This window comes from Salvelinus fontinalis, chromosome 21 (assembly GCF_029448725.1).
Source record: "Salvelinus fontinalis isolate EN_2023a chromosome 21, ASM2944872v1, whole genome shotgun sequence".
Classification (NCBI taxonomy): domain Eukaryota; kingdom Metazoa; phylum Chordata; class Actinopteri; order Salmoniformes; family Salmonidae; genus Salvelinus; species Salvelinus fontinalis.
The window spans coordinates 45,616,404-45,634,777 of record NC_074685.1 but is presented as its reverse complement, the minus strand read 5'-3'; the positions used below and the strand labels follow the sequence as shown (position 1 = coordinate 45,634,777).

The 18,374-nt window shown below is 42.6% G+C and overlaps 1 protein-coding gene across 1 annotated transcript; it reads left to right on the top strand.

The window, feature by feature from the left end:
- The first annotated feature begins 1,770 nt into the window (after nucleotides 1–1,770).
- On the top strand, nucleotides 1,771–17,271 carry LOC129819006 (interleukin-6 receptor subunit beta-like). The gene is made up of 16 exons (XM_055875465.1): nucleotides 1,771–1,957; nucleotides 2,856–2,930; nucleotides 3,172–3,471; nucleotides 3,898–4,039; nucleotides 4,761–4,924; nucleotides 5,035–5,189; nucleotides 6,006–6,165; nucleotides 6,387–6,469; nucleotides 6,799–7,036; nucleotides 7,282–7,464; nucleotides 8,118–8,219; nucleotides 8,543–8,686; nucleotides 12,339–12,479; nucleotides 12,987–13,083; nucleotides 14,189–14,267; nucleotides 14,539–17,271. The coding sequence occupies exons 2-16, from the start codon at nucleotides 2,861–2,863 to the stop codon at nucleotides 15,220–15,222; spliced, it is 2,742 nt and encodes a 913-aa protein (XP_055731440.1). The 5' UTR covers nucleotides 1,771–1,957; nucleotides 2,856–2,860; the 3' UTR covers nucleotides 15,223–17,271.
- Nucleotides 17,272–18,374: the final 1,103 nt, after the last annotated feature.

Here is an 18,374-nt window from a genome sequence, read left to right as displayed (position 1 = left end):
TCAGGTCGGATAGCCGACGAGGGGGGTGGGGGGGGGGACATTACAAAAAAAGTTCATTAAAACCTGTAGTATTATTAATGAATATGATTTGTTTGTGTAGGATTCCTGCCAATGTAAAAAGTTTGTATGCATGCTGTTTTGTATGTGACTATTCCTCTTTTGTTTGTTGATGTTTGTTGTTTGTTAAGGGGAAAAAAAGGACAAAGGTTTGAAACCACTTAATGTATTTAATGTTCCATAGTATAACTTCCTCTGTTCTCTGTTAGGATAGTCATTAAACAAAGCAACATACAGTGCTTGTTGTGGAGCTTGTAGTGTCAGGTAGCCTACATAAAATTCAGCCACAGACAAACAAGTCAAGATAGGCTCAGTGGGTGGTCATGTCCTGGGGTATAACTAAGCAATAAGGCTCGAGGGGGTGTGGTATATGGCCAATATACCACCGCTAAGAGCTGTTCTTAAGCACGACACAACACGGAGTGCTAGGACACACACACCTTAGCCGTGGTATATTGGTAATATATCACAAACCCCTGAGGTGCCTTATTGCTATTATAACCTGGTTACCAACCCAATTAGAGCAGTAAAAATAAATGTTTTATCATACCCATGGTATACTGTCTGATATACCACGGATTTCAGCCATTCAGCATTCAGGGCTCGAACCATCCAACCAATAATCACAGATTGAACAATGAGCCAGATATTTGACCTGATGTATAAAGGTGCATTCGTAAATTCACTCTGACTATCGACTCCGATTTCATAGCACTCTCGTCTGAGTGTGCCAAAGCGCAGAATAACCGATGAATTTACGAACGCCCGACACCCGTTGAATATGGCCGGTGTCAGTAAAACTGAGAGCGAATCGCTCTGAATTGATGAACGGACCAATCTGACAATCTGAATTTACGAACTCTATTTCTTGAACTGCATTGTTGGTTCAGGGCTTGTAAGTAAGAATTGCATGGTAAAGTCTACTCCTCCTGTTGTATTCGGCGCTTGTGACAAATAACATTTGATTAGATTTGATGAGAGGAAGCCCAATATGAGAAAATGGAGCAAAGATGGTATTTTGGCTGAAATTATGATACTTTTCGCATTGATGAAACATTTGATTTCAATACAGTTTTCTGTTTCCAAAACTAAAATCTGTTACGAACAGAGTGGGCTACATTTGATCAATTTTACCCTGTACCAACATTTAAAAAAGTGTTGGTTAGGAGTGCAAGGGCGAATTTAGTTATTGGACACGCGCACTTCACAGTATAGGCGTTTCCTAACGGAAATATGCAAATATATGCGAGAACGGCGCCAATTGGATATCGCTAACTCGTGCTGTCTCTACCGCCCTCTTTGCTTGTTGTGCCCACTATGACTCATTTGTTCCCATTGGGTTAGTTTATACAAATCTTTGGTGTAATCATTAGCCAAACAGTTGCATATGTTACAACTAAAACTAGGGTTTCTATTGGACAAATTCAAGTAGATCCAGCCCCGTTTAAGAAACGTTTTTCAACAGAATTGGCGTAATGAATACGCCCCTTGCATATAGTGGCGCATTTAGGGAAAGTGGGTGGATACTAACTGGAAAACAGTAACTTAATGTCTGCGTTTTGATTGGTAAGTATTTATGAGACAGACAATTCTTCTGGCAAATCACAAGGGAAATCATTCCGCGCAGTTAGTTTGCACAGATCTCTAGACAAGTATTTGTCAAACTGGACACATACTTAGCTCAATGGTTATGTTTATATATCCGTATTATTTGCGCTGCTACCCGAAGTATTATAACGCGTGATGGTTATGCAATGTACTGCTGGTAGTGGCGACAGTAAAGTAAGGTAGCCCCAGAAGAGGTATCTTTTAGCTAAAATATGTTACATCTACATACTTTTATGTAGCTAAGTAAGCGTTACAAAAAAAGGTGGAACCAAACAAGAAAAGTACATAAAAGGTGAGTATTTTTGTTGTTGTCATATCTTGTCTGGGTCTTCTAGTTGGCTACGCTAGCTAACGTCGTTCTGACCCAATAGAACAATACATCCTTGTAACGCCAAACAACCCAATTATTTATATTTAGCTTGCTAGGTATATGCTAACGTTACTTCGCTAACGTTTATGTTGCTCGCTACTGTTTGCTCCCGAGTGGCGCAACGGTCTAAGGCACTGCATCTCGGTGCAAGAGGCGTCACTACAGTACCTGGTTCGAATCCAGGCTGTATCACATCCGGCCGTGATATGGAGGCCCATAGGGCGGCGCACAATTGGCCCTGCGTCGTCCGGGTTTGGCCGGAGTAAGCCGTCGTTGTAAATAATAATTTGATCTTAACTGACTTGCCTAGCTACATTTGATCAAGGCGTCAAATAGAACCACATCTAAAGCTGAGAGGTTTCTGGACATTGAGCAGCAAATACAATCAGCATTATGGTATTTTCCTAGCTAGCTAGTTATCTAAAATAATCACGTTTACAACCTTATTGATAACTCTTTCATATGATGGAGTTACTGTTACAAGTAACGTTAGCAGGCAGAGCAAGATAATATTGTATTTCTTTTGAAGCTGTCATATTATTGTCTGCCAAGAGTAAGTTAGCTAGCTACTGTTTGTTCCTAATAATATTGCTAGCTACAGTACCTATCCATGTTTTTGTGGTTTTAGCTATAACTAGCTGGCTTCATCATTTGTTTCATTCGCTAAAGGCCCTCGTTAGAGGGAAGGCCTCATAAAACTTAACTGTGACTTATTGGTAAAGTACTCAATATAAAATAAGGTGCCTAACCCATGTACCAGTGATGGGATAAAATGTAGGTTAGTCTTAGTGAGTCTGTGAATTTGTGAATCTTCCCTTAGGCATCATGGACCAGTCATCATACCGTTTGCTGCAGATCCTGTCGTTAGCATGTCTGGCCTGTAGGCTCACTTCTAGTAAGTGTACCACTACATTTTAAATTATATTTTTTGTAATTAAGCACTGCTCAGAAGGCGCTCTTATCCAGAGCGACTCAGTCTGATATGTTTGAATAAACCTCTACTGCACATAAACCCTTTAAAGTTTCTGTACTTAAATGAAAGTGAGCTTTGTACTCTTACTTTCCCGTCGGTGTAAAATTCACCGTACATTTCCTAGTAGCATTGACTTGATGCATTGACTCTGGTCTTTTTCAAGGTTCTTTCACAAACTACGGAACAATAATCCCACAATCTCCAACAGTGGAAATTGGGAAGGAATTCACCGCTACCTGTGTAGTCTATGGAGCTGCTAAAGCCACAGCGGACGACATCTACTGGACGAGTGGTGGCGTCACAGTGCCCAAAGAGCAATACACCAAGATAAACGACTCAGCTGTTAACGTAACCATTCCTATCACCAAGGAAACTGGAAAATGGTTACTTTGTAAAAAGAATGAATCTCCCTCATTCTTTAACGAAAGTACAACAATCCATGGGATTCAATTGACCAAAGGGTGTAAGTATGCCAGGGATTTCACATCAATAAAGGGTCATTTCATGTAAAAATGTAACATAATGTCCACGTAATGTAAGTATTTGCCTGTCATTTAGGTTTGAATTTAGGTGTTCATTTGGTAAATATCTCTATTTCAATCTAATTTCTGAGTAATTCAAATGCTAACATTTAGATACAAATGCTAACATTTAGTACAGAAATAAAATCAAAATTCCTCCAAAGGAATATTTAATGTGCAATTTTCTTTCATATTCACATTGAAGGACCCTAAAGCTTTCTCTGTGTCAGGGTTGGGGTCAGTTCAGTTTCAAATGACTTCCTGAATTGAAATGAATTGATCCCAACCTGCTCAGTGCAGTAGGTCAGTGGCTGTTGGTTTTGTTTCTCTCGCATGAAATAACAGCAGCTGTTTGGTTTCTTGGTCAGATCCTCCTGAGAAGCCTGAGAATTTGTCCTGCATGGCTGTCCAGTCTGACCGACAGATTTCCTCTAATGTGACGTGCACATGGCAGCCTGGGAAAATGGACGAGACGATAAGCACAACATTCACCTTGTTTGGAAGTGTAATGTAAGAGTCCCTATACACGTGTTTTATGTTGTTTTACCAGGTTGGTCTCATTGAGATAAACAAATCTATTTTACAACAAAGTACTACAGTTTTAAAAACATACATTTACACATTGAGCAGACATGAAGCATTGGGGAGGTGTGGTGGATCTAGGGTCAACACATTGACAGCCCCCCACCCCACCCCCTTCATTATCCACCATAGAGTTTACTGTGAACTCGTTCAGAGACAAGCTCTTGTAATTTCATGTCCTTTTGTAGCTCGTTCCAAGTGGATGGGGCAGAGAACTGGAGTGCTTTTTTTAACGCTGGTCAGTACTGGCCTTAGGCACAGCCGATATTTGTCATTTGTCTGCAGGACAATGTAGGTACTCAGGTAAAATGAGAGCTGTCTCCGTGTGGCCTTATGAATGAAAACGTACCAATGACTTAGTCTACGAAGAGCTAAGGAAGGCCAGCCAAGTCATATAGAGGCTACAGTGATGGGTGAGAAAGTTAAATGGGGTTAGATACATGATTGATATCAACATTTAGTTGTCAATAGCTCTCAATAATCAGTGAATGGAAAACCTGGCTCCAGTTTTGAGAACCCCATTTAAAAGTGTATGTGTCTTGTGTAAATTGCTGATATTCTAATTGTTTAAAAATGTACATCATTATTGTGATTATGTACCTTTTTCTTTCAAAATGGTGTGTGAAGATTTGTTTGTGTTCTTCTGCAGTGCCATAAACCAGAACTACAGCACAAAAGCTCAGAGAAGCAGTGGATGCATCTACTTCGGTACCTTTCCAAGCTATATGGAACTGGATATATGGGTAGACGTGGAAAACAATTTGGGGAAGGTTCGATCGGACGTTCTGTTAATAACTGATCCTAATGAAATGGGTAAGTGGAGGTAAACGGACATTCCAAATGCCCTTTTAAGTTACAATGATTATCTTCCTCCAGTGTTTAATGGTGTGTGTGTGTGTGTGTGTGTATGACCTTTTTTGCAGTGAAAACGAATCCCCCATCAGACGTCAATATTATTTCAGAGAATAACTTTTCCAGGACTCTCTTAGTGAGCTGGAAGCACCCTATCCATGAAACTGTTGTCAAACTGAAGTACAACATCAGGTTTTGCACTGTGGGTGCTGGAGACTGGACTGAGGTAAATAGCAACAATCTCAGTGCAAGTTAAAGGGATGATTCACTGCAAATTCAGTTCAATGTTTTTTAAACTTCAGAAGTTGACTAATGTCGAGATAAGTCTACGTCCATCTCTTGTGTAGTCTTATCCAAAATGAATGGAAAGGATACGTGCCATTAACAAAATGCCCATGAGGGGTTAGTTCAGGGGTACTCCGGGCAGAGCAAAAAAGTTTGCTGCAATTCTACACATTTTGCCATTGGGTGAAGACAAATGTTTGCCATTTTTAATATAGCATCTGATGATCAATGGGGACTCCCGGTCAGTAATTCAACCATGCTTACTACAAGTTTAGATAGCTGGCTGCTAGACTAACTTACCAATCTAAAACAATTTAGCTGACATGGGCTAATTGAGTGACTATTAGTGACTGACATACCAAGAGAGAAACTCTGCTATTCTAACTCTCAACAGGAAGTTGAGACCCCGACTCAGTCTCCCCACCCAAAACCGAAAGTAAAAAGACGCAAAAGCGGAACGTGAGGACAGGAAGAATAAAAATAGCGCACATCGTACAGTTCTACTGCTTATCAGAGTTGCTTTCATGAGAATCTATAGCTCACATTTCTATGTTAATTTGGTCAGGTCGCCCACAAAGATCCATACTGGGCCTTTATTAAGTCATCTATTCTCATTCTTAGGTGTTCTCAACAGTGAATCAAACATGTTACTCTCATCTGTGTTGTTGGCGCTGTTTCAAGTCAGCGTTCTGTACGCACAAGTTTGTTGCCCCCTCATGTCCGTCAGTTATCATATCCATTTAATTTACTCTTTTAGGTACCCCCAAATGACACTGAAAGTAGCAAGGAGTCTTTCCGTCTCCAATACCTTAAGCCAGACATGGAGCACGTAGTGCAGGTCCGCTGTATGCATCACACGGGCTACGGCTACTGGAGTGACTGGAGCACTAACACTACCGCCAGGACCCCAGAGGACAGTGAGTAACCATGACAACAAGCATATGTCATACTATCATCTTTCATTTAGCATTGTGGTCAACCATGTAAAGCTGTAGAACTGAAGTGGTGACAGTGTGTGTGTGATTTTTAAGTGCAATAATATTGAGTGTGATTCAGGTAGGTAGTCTATAATGACTGCCCACGTTGTATCATTATGTCTGAAATTGATGAGTGATTTCCTGTTGTCTTCTTTACCCAGAACCTACAAGTAAACCAGACCTATGGAGAGTGGTCATTCCCAGTCAAGGCAAAAGTGAGCGGCGAGTGGAAGTGATATGTAAGGTAATAAAGGCCATGCTGGCCATACTATTGATTTATCACTAGCTATATGGCTTGAATAATCACTGGTGCAGGGCTCTACAGTGCAACCATTTTACTAGTATATGAACCTAAAATATTTTGCTGTGCGACTTGGAATTTTAATTTAGGAGCGCCAGTATGCCTAGAAAAATGAAGGATTCTAGTTTTAATACCTCAAATATTTTGAATTATGCTCCTACATTTCTTTGTGTGCGCCTACATTTTTCATCTTGGGCGCACACGTGCTCCTTGTAACAAAGGTCAGCGTAGAACCCTGTGGTGACTTGATGGTTGCCGCCTTCCCGTCATAGGATCCAGTGGAGTCCAATGGAAGGATACGAGGCTACAACATCAAGATCCAAGATGGAGCCTGGGAGGCTGTGCCGGTCAATGGCTCTGAGCTTAACTCCAGGTCGCAGGAGAGGAAAATTATCCCCCTTTACCAGATTCCACTGTCTGACAAGAGAAGAGGCTCCATTGAATTGAAGGCCTGGAATTCTGTTGGCGAGTCTCCCCGAGCTTCTTTGGGCATTCCTAAATTGGCCCACGGTGTGTGACCTTGTCAGCTATATGTTTTCTCTCATTTTTCCTTTGTAAAATGTTACCAATAATAATGAATGATATTGGGTAATATATTATATTAACGTTTTATGTTATTACAATTCTCAAAGCAACAACTGAATGTTGGTCAAAAGAGACAATAGTGACGTCATGTGTTCTGCATGTTAACACTGCCTTTGAGATGCTCCTATCATGATGTCATGTTGTATCTGTGTGTGTGCTGTGTATTTCAGAGCCCCCTCCAGTGGCATCGCTCAGTTGTTTTACCCAGGACAGGAGGCTGTGGGTGGAGTGGCAGCCGCCCAATGGGGAGACGACAGGGGTGACTGAGTATGTCCTGGAGTGGGTTTCGGTCAGCGATGGCGTGATTGACTGGCAGAGAGAACCTAGACACAACAGGAAGGCACCCATTAAAGGTAAGACTGAGACACATGCTGATGGGTAGTAACTTCTAAATGTGAAATATCCTTATTCATGTTACCATATTAGAACTGAGGTTATGGAAATCTACTGAGTGAGAAAGGGGAGTGCAGGAAGAGCATGTTATTGAAGGGCCACAGTCTGATTTCAGTCAACAGATAAGGTAGGAAGCCGTGAGTTGGGGAGGAGTGAGGAATTTGTGCCGAGGTCAGGTAAGAGGAAGTGAGAAAGAACAGGCATTACTAAAGTCTTGTCTAGCAACAGAGATGTATTGGCTGTCCAGATGTGTAAGGAGCGACTCGGCATAGAAGGAAGGAATAAGTGCTGGTGTAAACATGTCTTTGTCGTTGCAGCTGTTTGAACCAGTGGGTGAATAAACTTTGTTGGGGCTTTTCCTAGTCCGTTAGTTTTTACTCTGTTTAGTTAGAACCTAACAATGCCATGTTTTAACTTATGATTATCTTGTAGTTTGGCTACTCCGTGTATGTCTTTCTACAGATTTTGATGGTTATCATGTTGACTAGGGATGAGTTAGATTAAAATAACAAGTTAAATCAAACCCATCAACTAATTGATTATGAAAAACTTGTTGATCAATCAAAACTTTGATGAAATAAATCCAAGCGCTATTGTACTGTTCCCCATCAAGGTAACCTTCAGAGATTCAAGCTCTACAATATATCTGTGTATCCCATGTACTCTGGGTGGACTGGGAAACCATTAACCACTGCATCCTTTCTGGAACAAGGAGGTAAGAAATCAAACTAGTACTTGTCACTCCAGTATACACAGTGTAGTATCTATAGGAGTGCTTTCACAGACACAGATTAGGAGTAATCCTGGTTTTACAGACAGATTAAAACTAGTCCTGGACTAAAAAGCATGCTCAATGGAGATTCTCCACTGAAATAGCTCTTCAGTCCAGGACTAGGCTTTATCTGTGTCTCTGAAATCGCCACATTTCAATGATTGATATACCAGTGTTATGATATTTGCTACAGTAGCTGGTGGCAAACATGTAAATGTTGAAATAGTGTTCACTGCTGTTTTCCCCACTGGTTCTGGTTGATGCAGCTCCACTGGAGGGTCCCTCTGTGAAAGTGAGGAGGACAGGGAAGAGCAACGCCGAGGTGGAATGGACGGAGATTCCACTGGACAAACAGCGAGGCTTCATCACAAACTACACAATATTCTACATCACGGGAGACAAGGAACACTGTAAGGAAGCCCACCTTGTAGATGTATTACTATATAGTACACTGAACAAAAATATAAACGCAACATTTCAACGATTTTACAGAGTTACAGTTCATATAAGGAAATCAATCAAATGAAATGTTATTAGGCTCTAATACAGATATGCATCTGTTGGTCACAGATGCCTTTAAAAAATGGATCAGTAGACCAGAAAACCAGTCAGTATCTGGTGTGACCACCATTTGCCTCATCCAGCACGACACATCTCCTTCGCATAGAGCTGATCAGGCTGTTGATTGTGGCCTGTGGGAATATTGTCTCACTCCTCTTCAATGGCTGTGCGAAATTGCTGTATATTGGCGGGAACTGTAACATGCTGCCGTACACACATTTTCAGCTTCCAGGAATTGTTTACAGATCCTTGCAACATGGGGTTGTGCATTATCATGCTGAAACATGAGGTGATGGCGGTGGATGAATGGCACGACAATGGGCCTCAGGATCTCATCCCAGTATCTCTGTGCATTCAAATTGCCATTGATAAAATACAATTGTGTTAGTTGTCTGTAGCTTATGCCTGCACATACCATAATCCCACCGCCACCATGGGGCACTCGGTTCACAACGTTGACGTCAGCAAACCACTCACCCACACGACTCCATGAAATCACATTTTTTATTGGTCACATACACATTGTTAGCAGATGTTAATGCGAGTGTAGCGAAATGCTTGTGCTTCTAGTTCCAACCATGCAGTAATATCTAACAAGTAATCTAACAATTTCACAACAACTACCTTATACACACAAGTGTAAAGTAATTAATATGTACATATAAATATATGGATGGCCGATGCAGTAGATGGTACAGTATATACATATGAGATGAGTAATGTAGGGTATGTAAACATTATATAAAGTGGCATTGTTTAAAGTGACTAGTGATACATTTATTACATCCAATTTTTTTATTATTAAAGTGGCTAGAGATTTGAGTCAGTATGTTGGCAGCAGCCACTCAATGTTAGTGATGGCTGTTTAACAGTCTGATGGCAGGCCTCCCGGGTGGCGCAGTGGTCTAGGGCACTGCATCGCAGTGCTAACTGCGCCACCAGAGTCTCTGGGTTCGCGCCCAGGCTCTGTCGCAGCCGGCCGTGACCGGGAGGTCCGTGGGGCGACGCACAATTGGCATAGCGTCGTCCGGGGTAGGGAGGGTTTGGCCGGTAGGGATATCCTTGTCTTGTCGCGCTCCAGCGACTCCTGTGGCGGGCCGGGCGCAGTGCGCGCCAACCAAGGGGGCCAGGTACACGGTGTTTCCTCCGACACATTGGTGCGGCTGGCTTCCGGGTTGGAGGCGCGCTGTGTTAAGAAGCAGTACGGCTGGTTGGGTTGTGCTTCGGAGGACGCATGGCTTTCGACCTTCGTCTCTCCCGAGCCCGTACGGGAGTTGTAGCGATGAGACAAGGTAGTAATTACTAGCGATTGGATACCACGAAAATTGGGGAGAAAATGGGATAAAAAAAAATAAAAAATAAAAAAACTGATGGCCAGTCTGATGGCAGTCTGATGGCCTTGAAATAGAAGCTGTTTTTCAGTCTCTCGGTCCCTGCTTTGATGCACCTGTACTGACCTCGCCTTCTGGATGACAGCGGGGTGAACAGGCAGTGGCTCGGGTGGTTGTTGTCCTTGATGATCTTTTTGGCCTCCTGTGACATCGGGTGGTGTAGGTGTCCTGGAGGGCAGGTAGTTTCCCCCGGTGATGCGTTGTGCAGACCTCACTACCCTCTGGAGAGCCTTACGGTTGTGGGCGACGCAGTTGCCGTACCAGGCGGTGATACAGCCCGACAGGATGCTCTCGATTGTGCATCCGTAAAAGTTTGTTTTCGGTGACAAGACAAATTTCTTCAGCCTCCTGAGGTTGAAGAGGTGCTGTTGCCTTCTTCACAACGCTGTCTGAGTTGGTGGACCATTTCAGTTTGTCCGTGAAGTGTACGCCGAGGAACTTAACTTTCCATCTTCTCGACTACTGTCCCGTCGATGTGGAAAGGGGGCTGCTCCCTCTGCTGTTTCCTGTCCACAATCATCTCCTTTGTTTTGTTGACGTTGAGTGTGAGGTTATTTTCCTGACACCACACTCTGAGGGCCCTCACGTCCTCCCTGTAGGCCATCTCGTCGTTGTTGGTAATCAAGCCTACCACTGTAGTGTCGTCTGCAAACTTGATGATTGAGTTGGATGTGTGCATGGCCACGCAGTCGTGGGTGAACAGGGAGTACAGGAGAGGGCTGAGAACGCACCCTTGTGGGGCCCCAGTGTTGAGGATCAGCGGGGTAGAGATGTTGTTTCCTACCCTCACCACCTGGGGGTAGCCCATCAAAGTCCAGGACCCAGTTGCACAGGGTGGGGTCAAGACCCAGGGTCTCAAGCTTAATGACGAGTTTGGAGGGTACCATGGTGTTAAATGCTGCCCAATACAGTTGAAACCGGGATTCATCCGTGAAGTGCACACTTCTCCGGTGTGCCAGTGGCCATTGAAGGTGAGCATTTGCCCACTGAAGTCGCTTAGGATGCCAAACTGTAGTCCGGTCAAGACGATGAGGACGATGAGCACGCAGATTAGCTTCCCTGAGACGGTTTCATTTAATGCAGAAATTCTTAGGTTGTGTAAACCTACAGTTTTATCAGGTGGCTGGTCTCCGATGATCCCGCAGGTAAAGAAGCCGGATGTGGAGGTCCTGGGCTGGCGCGGTTACACGTGGTCTGCGGTTGTGAAGCCGGTTGGACGTACTACCAAATTCTCTGAAACGACATTGGAGGCAACGGCTCAGGTGCACATTCCTGCAGTCAGCATGCTAATTGCACGCTCCCTCAACTTGAGACATCTGTGGCATTTTGTTTGACACAACTGCACATTTTAGTGACCTTTTATTGTCCCTGGCACAAGGTGCACCTGTGTAATGATCATGCTGTTTAAATCAACCTGTTGATATGTCACACCTGTCAGGTGGATGGATTATCTTGGCAAAGGAGAAATGCTCACTAACAGGGATGTTAATACATTTAGAGAAATATTCTTTGTTGTGCGTATGAAACTTTTCTGGGATCTTTTAATTTCAGCTTATGAAATTAAAAGATGTTGCATTTTTATATTTTTGTTCAGTAAATTAATAGAAAACAAAAAGGCTGTAACTCCTTCCCCCTTAAGATAACAAATATATCCTATATTTTTGTTGGACAAGTTTGCTCACAACCAACCAGAAAATAACTTCCATCTCACAGCATGATCAATTTAAAGGCGTCCCTACTTAAAGGTGTCGCCTTCTCCAATATAAACATGGTGTACTTAAAGGAATACCTCAGGATTTTGGCAATGAAGCCCTTTATCTACTTCCCCAGTCAGATTAACTCCTGGATACCATTTTTATGTCTCTGCGTGCAGTTTGAAGGAAGTTCAAGTAGATAAAAGGCTTCATTGCCAAAATCCTGAAGTATCCCTTTAATCATACCTTTTTATGAAATATGTTGTTCTGTCTATGGATCTCCTTTACTGTTATTAGATATACCAGGAAGTACTGATATTTGTAAGTACAGTTAGTGCTGGTATTTGTCCAACTTAAACATTTACATCTGCGATTCAGGAAAAACAACATGAGTTTGTATGAATTTCTTTGTTCAGCAATAGTTGTCTCCCCGGACACCTACTCTTACACAGTGGAGGGCCTGGCCAGCAACAGTAAGCAGGTGGTGCGGATCATGGCCTCTACAGTACAAGGCTCTACAAATGGATCGGACCTGTCATTCAATACTCTGATGTATGGTGAGTGAAGCATTGTTTAACGGACACTTCATGCTATATACAGTGTATTCAAAGTATTCAGATCCCTTGACTTTTTCCACATTTTGTTATTTTGTAGATTGAGGAAAATCCATTTTAGAATTGTATTCCTTTTTTAGAATAAGGCTGTAACGTACCAAAATGTGGAAAAAGGGAAGGGGTCTGAATACTTTCCAAATGTTCCATTCCAGTACTGTTCTATATATTTTGTATCCCGATAATGCTTTATCTATGTAACATCCTGACATTGACTCAATCTGTAATATGTCTAGTTAAGACCTCCAGTCCTCAACACTTTAAGGTGTAAATACATTTAATAGTCACTACCTGATTCTATTCAGTGTGTCCTCCTGGCTCTTTTCCCTGCAGTAGTTGTACTAGATCTTCAATCTGTGTTTGTCCACAGTTTTTTGAAGGATTGTTTTCCTGACCAAGATGGTTGTCCATTCTAGTGTCCTTTTTATTTAATTCTATGTGTTTGTCCCTCAGCTCCCGGGCAGATGGAAGCCACCGTGGTGGCTGTGTGCTTCGGCTTCCTGTTTGTCATAGTGCTAACTGTGTCCCTCTGCATGTACAAAATTGACTTGTAAGTCACAACCACACACTGGTGAATTGTTTGAAATAGAATGTACTACTCTACATTTTACATTTGAATGTGTACAATTGCTTCAGTGTGATGTTGAGTTGTAAGAGCATTGACTCAGGGTTGTGAACACACATTCATTGTAAACCCCCCCCCCCCCCCGAGTAAGACATATTTAATATTCTGGCACGATTGCGCTTTTGACTTCAGGTACTCAACAAACAATGTTTATTGAAACTTGTGTGGCAGAAATTCTACAGGAAGAGAGACCGCAGATTCTTTCAAACAACTTTTTTATCAGATTTGCTAAAATGAATCGATCAACCATCACTAAGAATAGTTCAGAGTTGAAAGCTTCACGAATCAAGTTGTTTCCTTTTATGGAAAGCACAACCTTTTATTTTCGACAGTATGCAGATGTGCAGAAACAGGCCCTGGGAACACGTAAAAAAAGTAATTTAGCGCGTCTGTGTAGATCAAGATAGCGGATATCGCCACAATTCTCTGTTCCTCCCTGCACTTGCCACATAGCTAAATTCCTGCCGATCGTAAACAAATACTGCGGTCGCACCCAAACGGCTCATAAATCAATACGCTCAGATTTTATGACTAAGTCACACAAGACAAGTTTGTATCAGTAAAAAATACTATCATATAACAATGGACAATTCTTTAAGTCAAAAAACAGTATAGTATGTCATGAATATTAATTTCCTCCGCACTTGATAACAGATTAGTTCAACAATGCTCTCTTGCTGACGCGTTACTGCTGGGACAAAAACACTTCATACCACACACATCAGCGTGTGTTTTAACAAGTAAACACTCCAAGGAAAAACATAGGAATGTGTATGGAGAGACTCTCTTATTCATAGCGCCCTTGTCCATTGGTCAAGAGCCTTCACTCATGTTAATACAAGGCTAGTGTATGATACTAAATCTGCATCCCAAATGGCACCCATTCCCTATATAGTGTACTACTTTAGACCAGAGCCCTATTCCCTATATAGTGTACTACTTTAGACCAGAGCTCATAGGGAATATGGTGCCATTTGGGATGAGTCCTATACAACATGTTCTAATGAAGCTCTGTCCTTTTCCTCTGTAGGATAACAAAGATCTGGCCACCGGTTCCAGATCCGTCCAACAGCACTATCGCTAACTGGTCGCCTGATTTCCCCTCCAAAGTAAGTGGAAGTGCCTCTTTGCAAGTGCCTCTGTGCAGATCTATGGGAGAGTGCTGTATTTTCAAACTTTATAGAACATCACACTGGCTGAGTCACTTGTGACTTACAGTACCCTCTGTACATTATTTTTTATTCACTAAGCACATGTTGCTAGATGCAGATGTGCATCCATTTCAGTCATTTGACCATTTTTTTTTTCTCAGGGTATAATAACATGGCTGTGAAATATACTTTACATAGAACTTGACTTAACCCTCCTTTTCAATCTCAGGCTGTCAGTCCCAAGGAGAGTGTGCTGGGCGACGTGAGTGTGGAGGAGGTGGACGTATTCGACAGGAAGTCGCTGTGCGAAGAGGATAAGGCGGGCCTGCCTCTCAAGAAGGACAAGTACCTGTCGGAGGAGCACAGCAGCGGAATTGGCGGCTCCTCGTGCATGTCGACACCACGCCAGAGTGTCTCGGACAGCGAGGAAGGAGGTGACTCGGGCCAGACCACGACCAGCACCGTCCAGTACTCGTCGGTGGTGGCATCCAACGGCTACAAGGGCCAGTCCCCCTGCACTCTCCCCCAGTCCCCCTGCACTCTCCCCCAGTCCCCCTGCGCTCTGCTCCAGACCCCCCAGTGCGGCTCCTCACAGTCCCAGACGCCCAGTTTCGCCCGCTCCGAGTCCACCCAACCCCTGCTGGACAGCGAGGAGAGCCAGGAGGGTAGTGGGCAGTCCCACCAGCGGAACCCCTACTTCAGTCGTTCACCTGCGGCTAGCGAAAGCAGAGACCCGGGGGACAGGAACCAGCTGGAGATGGAGGAGCAGGGGTTGGCTTCGCTCCGGTTCTGCCCTCTGGAGGAGGGGTCACAGCAGACCACGCCCACAGATGAGGGACAGTCCCCTGACGGACAGCCAGGCCCCGGTCCTAGCTACATGCCTCAGCTGAAGGGCCACAAGCAACAGTGTTAGGAGAGGAGAACAAATGGTGACTTTAGTTCGAAGTCATCTCACTTTATTCATTTATCCCTCCTTTGTGCCTTGGTTCATTTCAGACATTCATTTATCCCTCCTTTGTGCCTTGGTTCATTTCAGACATTCATTTATCCCTCCTTTGTGCCTTGGTTCATTTCAGACATTCATTTATCCCTCCTTTGTGCCTTGGTTCATTTCAGACATTCATTTCAAGCTTTCAAATGATGGATTACGGTCGGCATATTATTTTTGCACCCATCATGAACTTCCTACAAACATCCTAACTTGCCTCGTTAAATCTCTTTTTAAGTGGATGACAGTTTGGCTCCAAGCCTTCAGCTTGTATGTGGAGTTTTTGTTTTAACATTCTAAGAAGCAAATAGACCACTTTTTCATGTTATCATCATAGTGTAATTCATGTGATTCTGATTGAGACGTTATATCCTATAGTTAAGACTAGACGGGCAGTGTATAACGTCTTTTCTCTTAGCAACCACCATCTCAATCAGTTCACATGACAGACAGGAGTTTATAGACACAGGTCAGGCATTACTAATCAATGATGAACATCTGATTGTCATCATTACAACACATATATGCTTTACATGAATGTAATCAACAGATCTCGTCGGTCTCAAACAGCAATGTCCCAGAGGTGCTAGGGACCAAACTGTAGAAAACAGGGAGGAGCTACATGGACCTGTCCAATAAGAAATGCTCATTTTCGCTAGTCGGCCCTAATGACTGTTCCCAGGATGATAGTGTTCCAGTCTGGCATTTTTTTCCTTCATACTAACTAGGACGATGTCTATGGACTGAAGTAATGCCTCACAATGAAAAGTTAACTCAATTTAAAAGCCTCTTCAGTAGCTAGTGAGCTTTGTACTGTTTATCATTTGTTGTGTTAGCCTCACCTGTCGTCTGAAGAGCATAGTCTAGAAGTGGGTGCTAATCTCTACAAACTGGCCAAGTTGAATTTTATAGTGCATTTGGAAAGTACTCGGACCCCTTTTACTTTTTCAACATTTTGCTATGAGACTCAAATTGAGCTCCGGTGCATCCGGTTTCCATTGATCATCCTTGAGATGTAGAAACAACTTGATTGGAGTCCACCTGTGGTAAATTCAATTGATTGGACATCATTTGGAAAGGCACAAACCTGTCTATGTAATGTCCCAAAACAAAATGTGGGAAAAGTCCAGGGGTCTGAATTCTTTCCGAATGCAGTGTAGAATAGAAAGAGGACTTAAAGGAAGCCAACATGTGACACTAACCAATACAACAGGACCCCTTGAAATATGCTACACTAGTCAGTATATGACTGGTGACATGGTGTCATTTCAGGTAGGGAATCGGTAGAAAAACTGTTTGAAAAATGTATATTTGCCTTTTTACAATGCCTTATGAATTTTTATTCAAAGTCTGCTTGACATGCCGTTATGAATTCTGCTCCAAGTCATCTTTAGACTTGATCTGTTGCCAAAGACCTTAATACCCTGGGAATTACACAATGTTTCATGTTCAAAATTCTATGAATTACTACATTTAAAAAAATATATATTGTATTTTAAATTGATCCGTTAATAAGGACATTGTGACTTGTGGTTAAATTTAACTATAAGTAAAGCAGTGCTATGCAAGTTCCCTGCCCATCTGGTTCCAGGTCAGATTTACAGAGTTTACTGGTACAGTATTATATGTACTGAAAAGGAAGATTTGTGTATTATTTCTTACAGGTATATCTTTTTTCTATATGAATTTTTGTGTTGTCATGAAAAGAGTTTTAAGATGTTTTGTTTGGAATGTACAGATCTCAACTGGACCTCCAAATTAGTTTCTACATCCAGGAGTTTGCTCAGAGAAATTAATGTACATTTACCGACATTTGAATGTTGTTACTTATGAAAACAAGTATTCTGACATCCCTCAGTTAACACTACGGTTTCCATGTATACAGAAAACAGCCTCGTGTTTCACTGCATGCCACCACAACATGCACCCTTTTCGGAGCAGTTTTAAGTATGAAATAAACTAGTTTAAATGCCAGATTTTTTTTTTGTCTTCATTATTTCACAAAGTCAACAGTGTTGTCCATGTGAAGGAATCCACAGTGTTGTCCATGTGAAGGAATCCACAGTGTTGTCCATGTGAAGGAATCCACAGTGTTGTCCATGTGCAGGAATCCACAGTGTTGTCCATGTGCAGGAATCCACAGTGTTGTCCATGTGAAGGAATCCACAGTGTTGTCCATGTGAAGGAATCCACAGTGTTGTCCATGTGAAGGAATCCACAGTGTTGTCCATGTGAAGGAATCCACAGTGTTGTCCATGTGAAGGAATCCACAGTGTTGTCCATGTGAAGGAATCCACAGTGTTGTCCATGTGAAGGAATCCACAGTGTTGTCCATGTGAAGGAATCCACAGTGTTGTCCATGTGAAGGAATCCACAGTGTTGTCCATGTGAAGGAATCCACAGTGTTGTCCATGTGAAGGAATCCACAGTGTTGTCCATGTGAAGGAATCCACAGTGTTGTCCATGTGAAGGAATCCACAGTGTTGTCCATGTGAAGGAATCCACAGTGTTGTCCATGTGAAGGAATCCACAGTGTTGTCCATGTGAAGGAATGGTTTATTATGCTTCTTGTAAAGCAGCATACAGGTAACTGCCAAAATAAAGGAAACCCCCAACATAGTGTCTTAATAGGGTGTTGGGCCACCACGAGCCAGAAGTGATTCAATGCGTCTTGGCATAGATTCTACAAGTGTCTGGAACTCTATTGGAGGGATGCGACACCATTGTTACATGAGAAATTCCATAATTTAGTGTTTTGTTGGTGATGGAAAATGCTCTCAGGCGGAACTCCAGAATCTCTCATAAGTGTTCAACTGGGTTGAAATGTGGTGACTGAGACACACACCCTTTAATCCCATATGGTCCTGTGAGACCCCTCTTTCAAAGTCTCTTAGATCTCTTCTAGCCATGGTAGCCAAAATAATGGGAAACTGAGTTTTTATACATGACCCTAAGTGTGATGGGATGTTAATTGCTTAATTCAGGAACCGCACCTGCTTTGTATCCCTCATTTACTCAAGTGTTTCCTTTATTTTGGCAGTTACCTGCATCTTTAGAGGGTTTTTTTTCAAAGAGAA

What these genes read in the sequence shown, in the direction of transcription:
- LOC129819006 (XM_055875465.1), top strand. Translation starts at nt 2,861, where the DNA reads ATGGACCAGTCATCATACCGTTTGCTGCAGATCCTGTCGTTAGCATGT. An exon ending in GATTCAATTGACCAAAGGGT is followed by an intron (nt 3,472 to 3,897) that starts GTAAGTATGCCA and finishes TTTCTTGGTCAG; the next exon opens with ATCCTCCTGAGAAGCCTGAG. An exon ending in CATTCCTAAATTGGCCCACG is followed by an intron (nt 7,037 to 7,281) that starts GTGTGTGACCTT and finishes TGTGTATTTCAG; the next exon opens with AGCCCCCTCCAGTGGCATCG.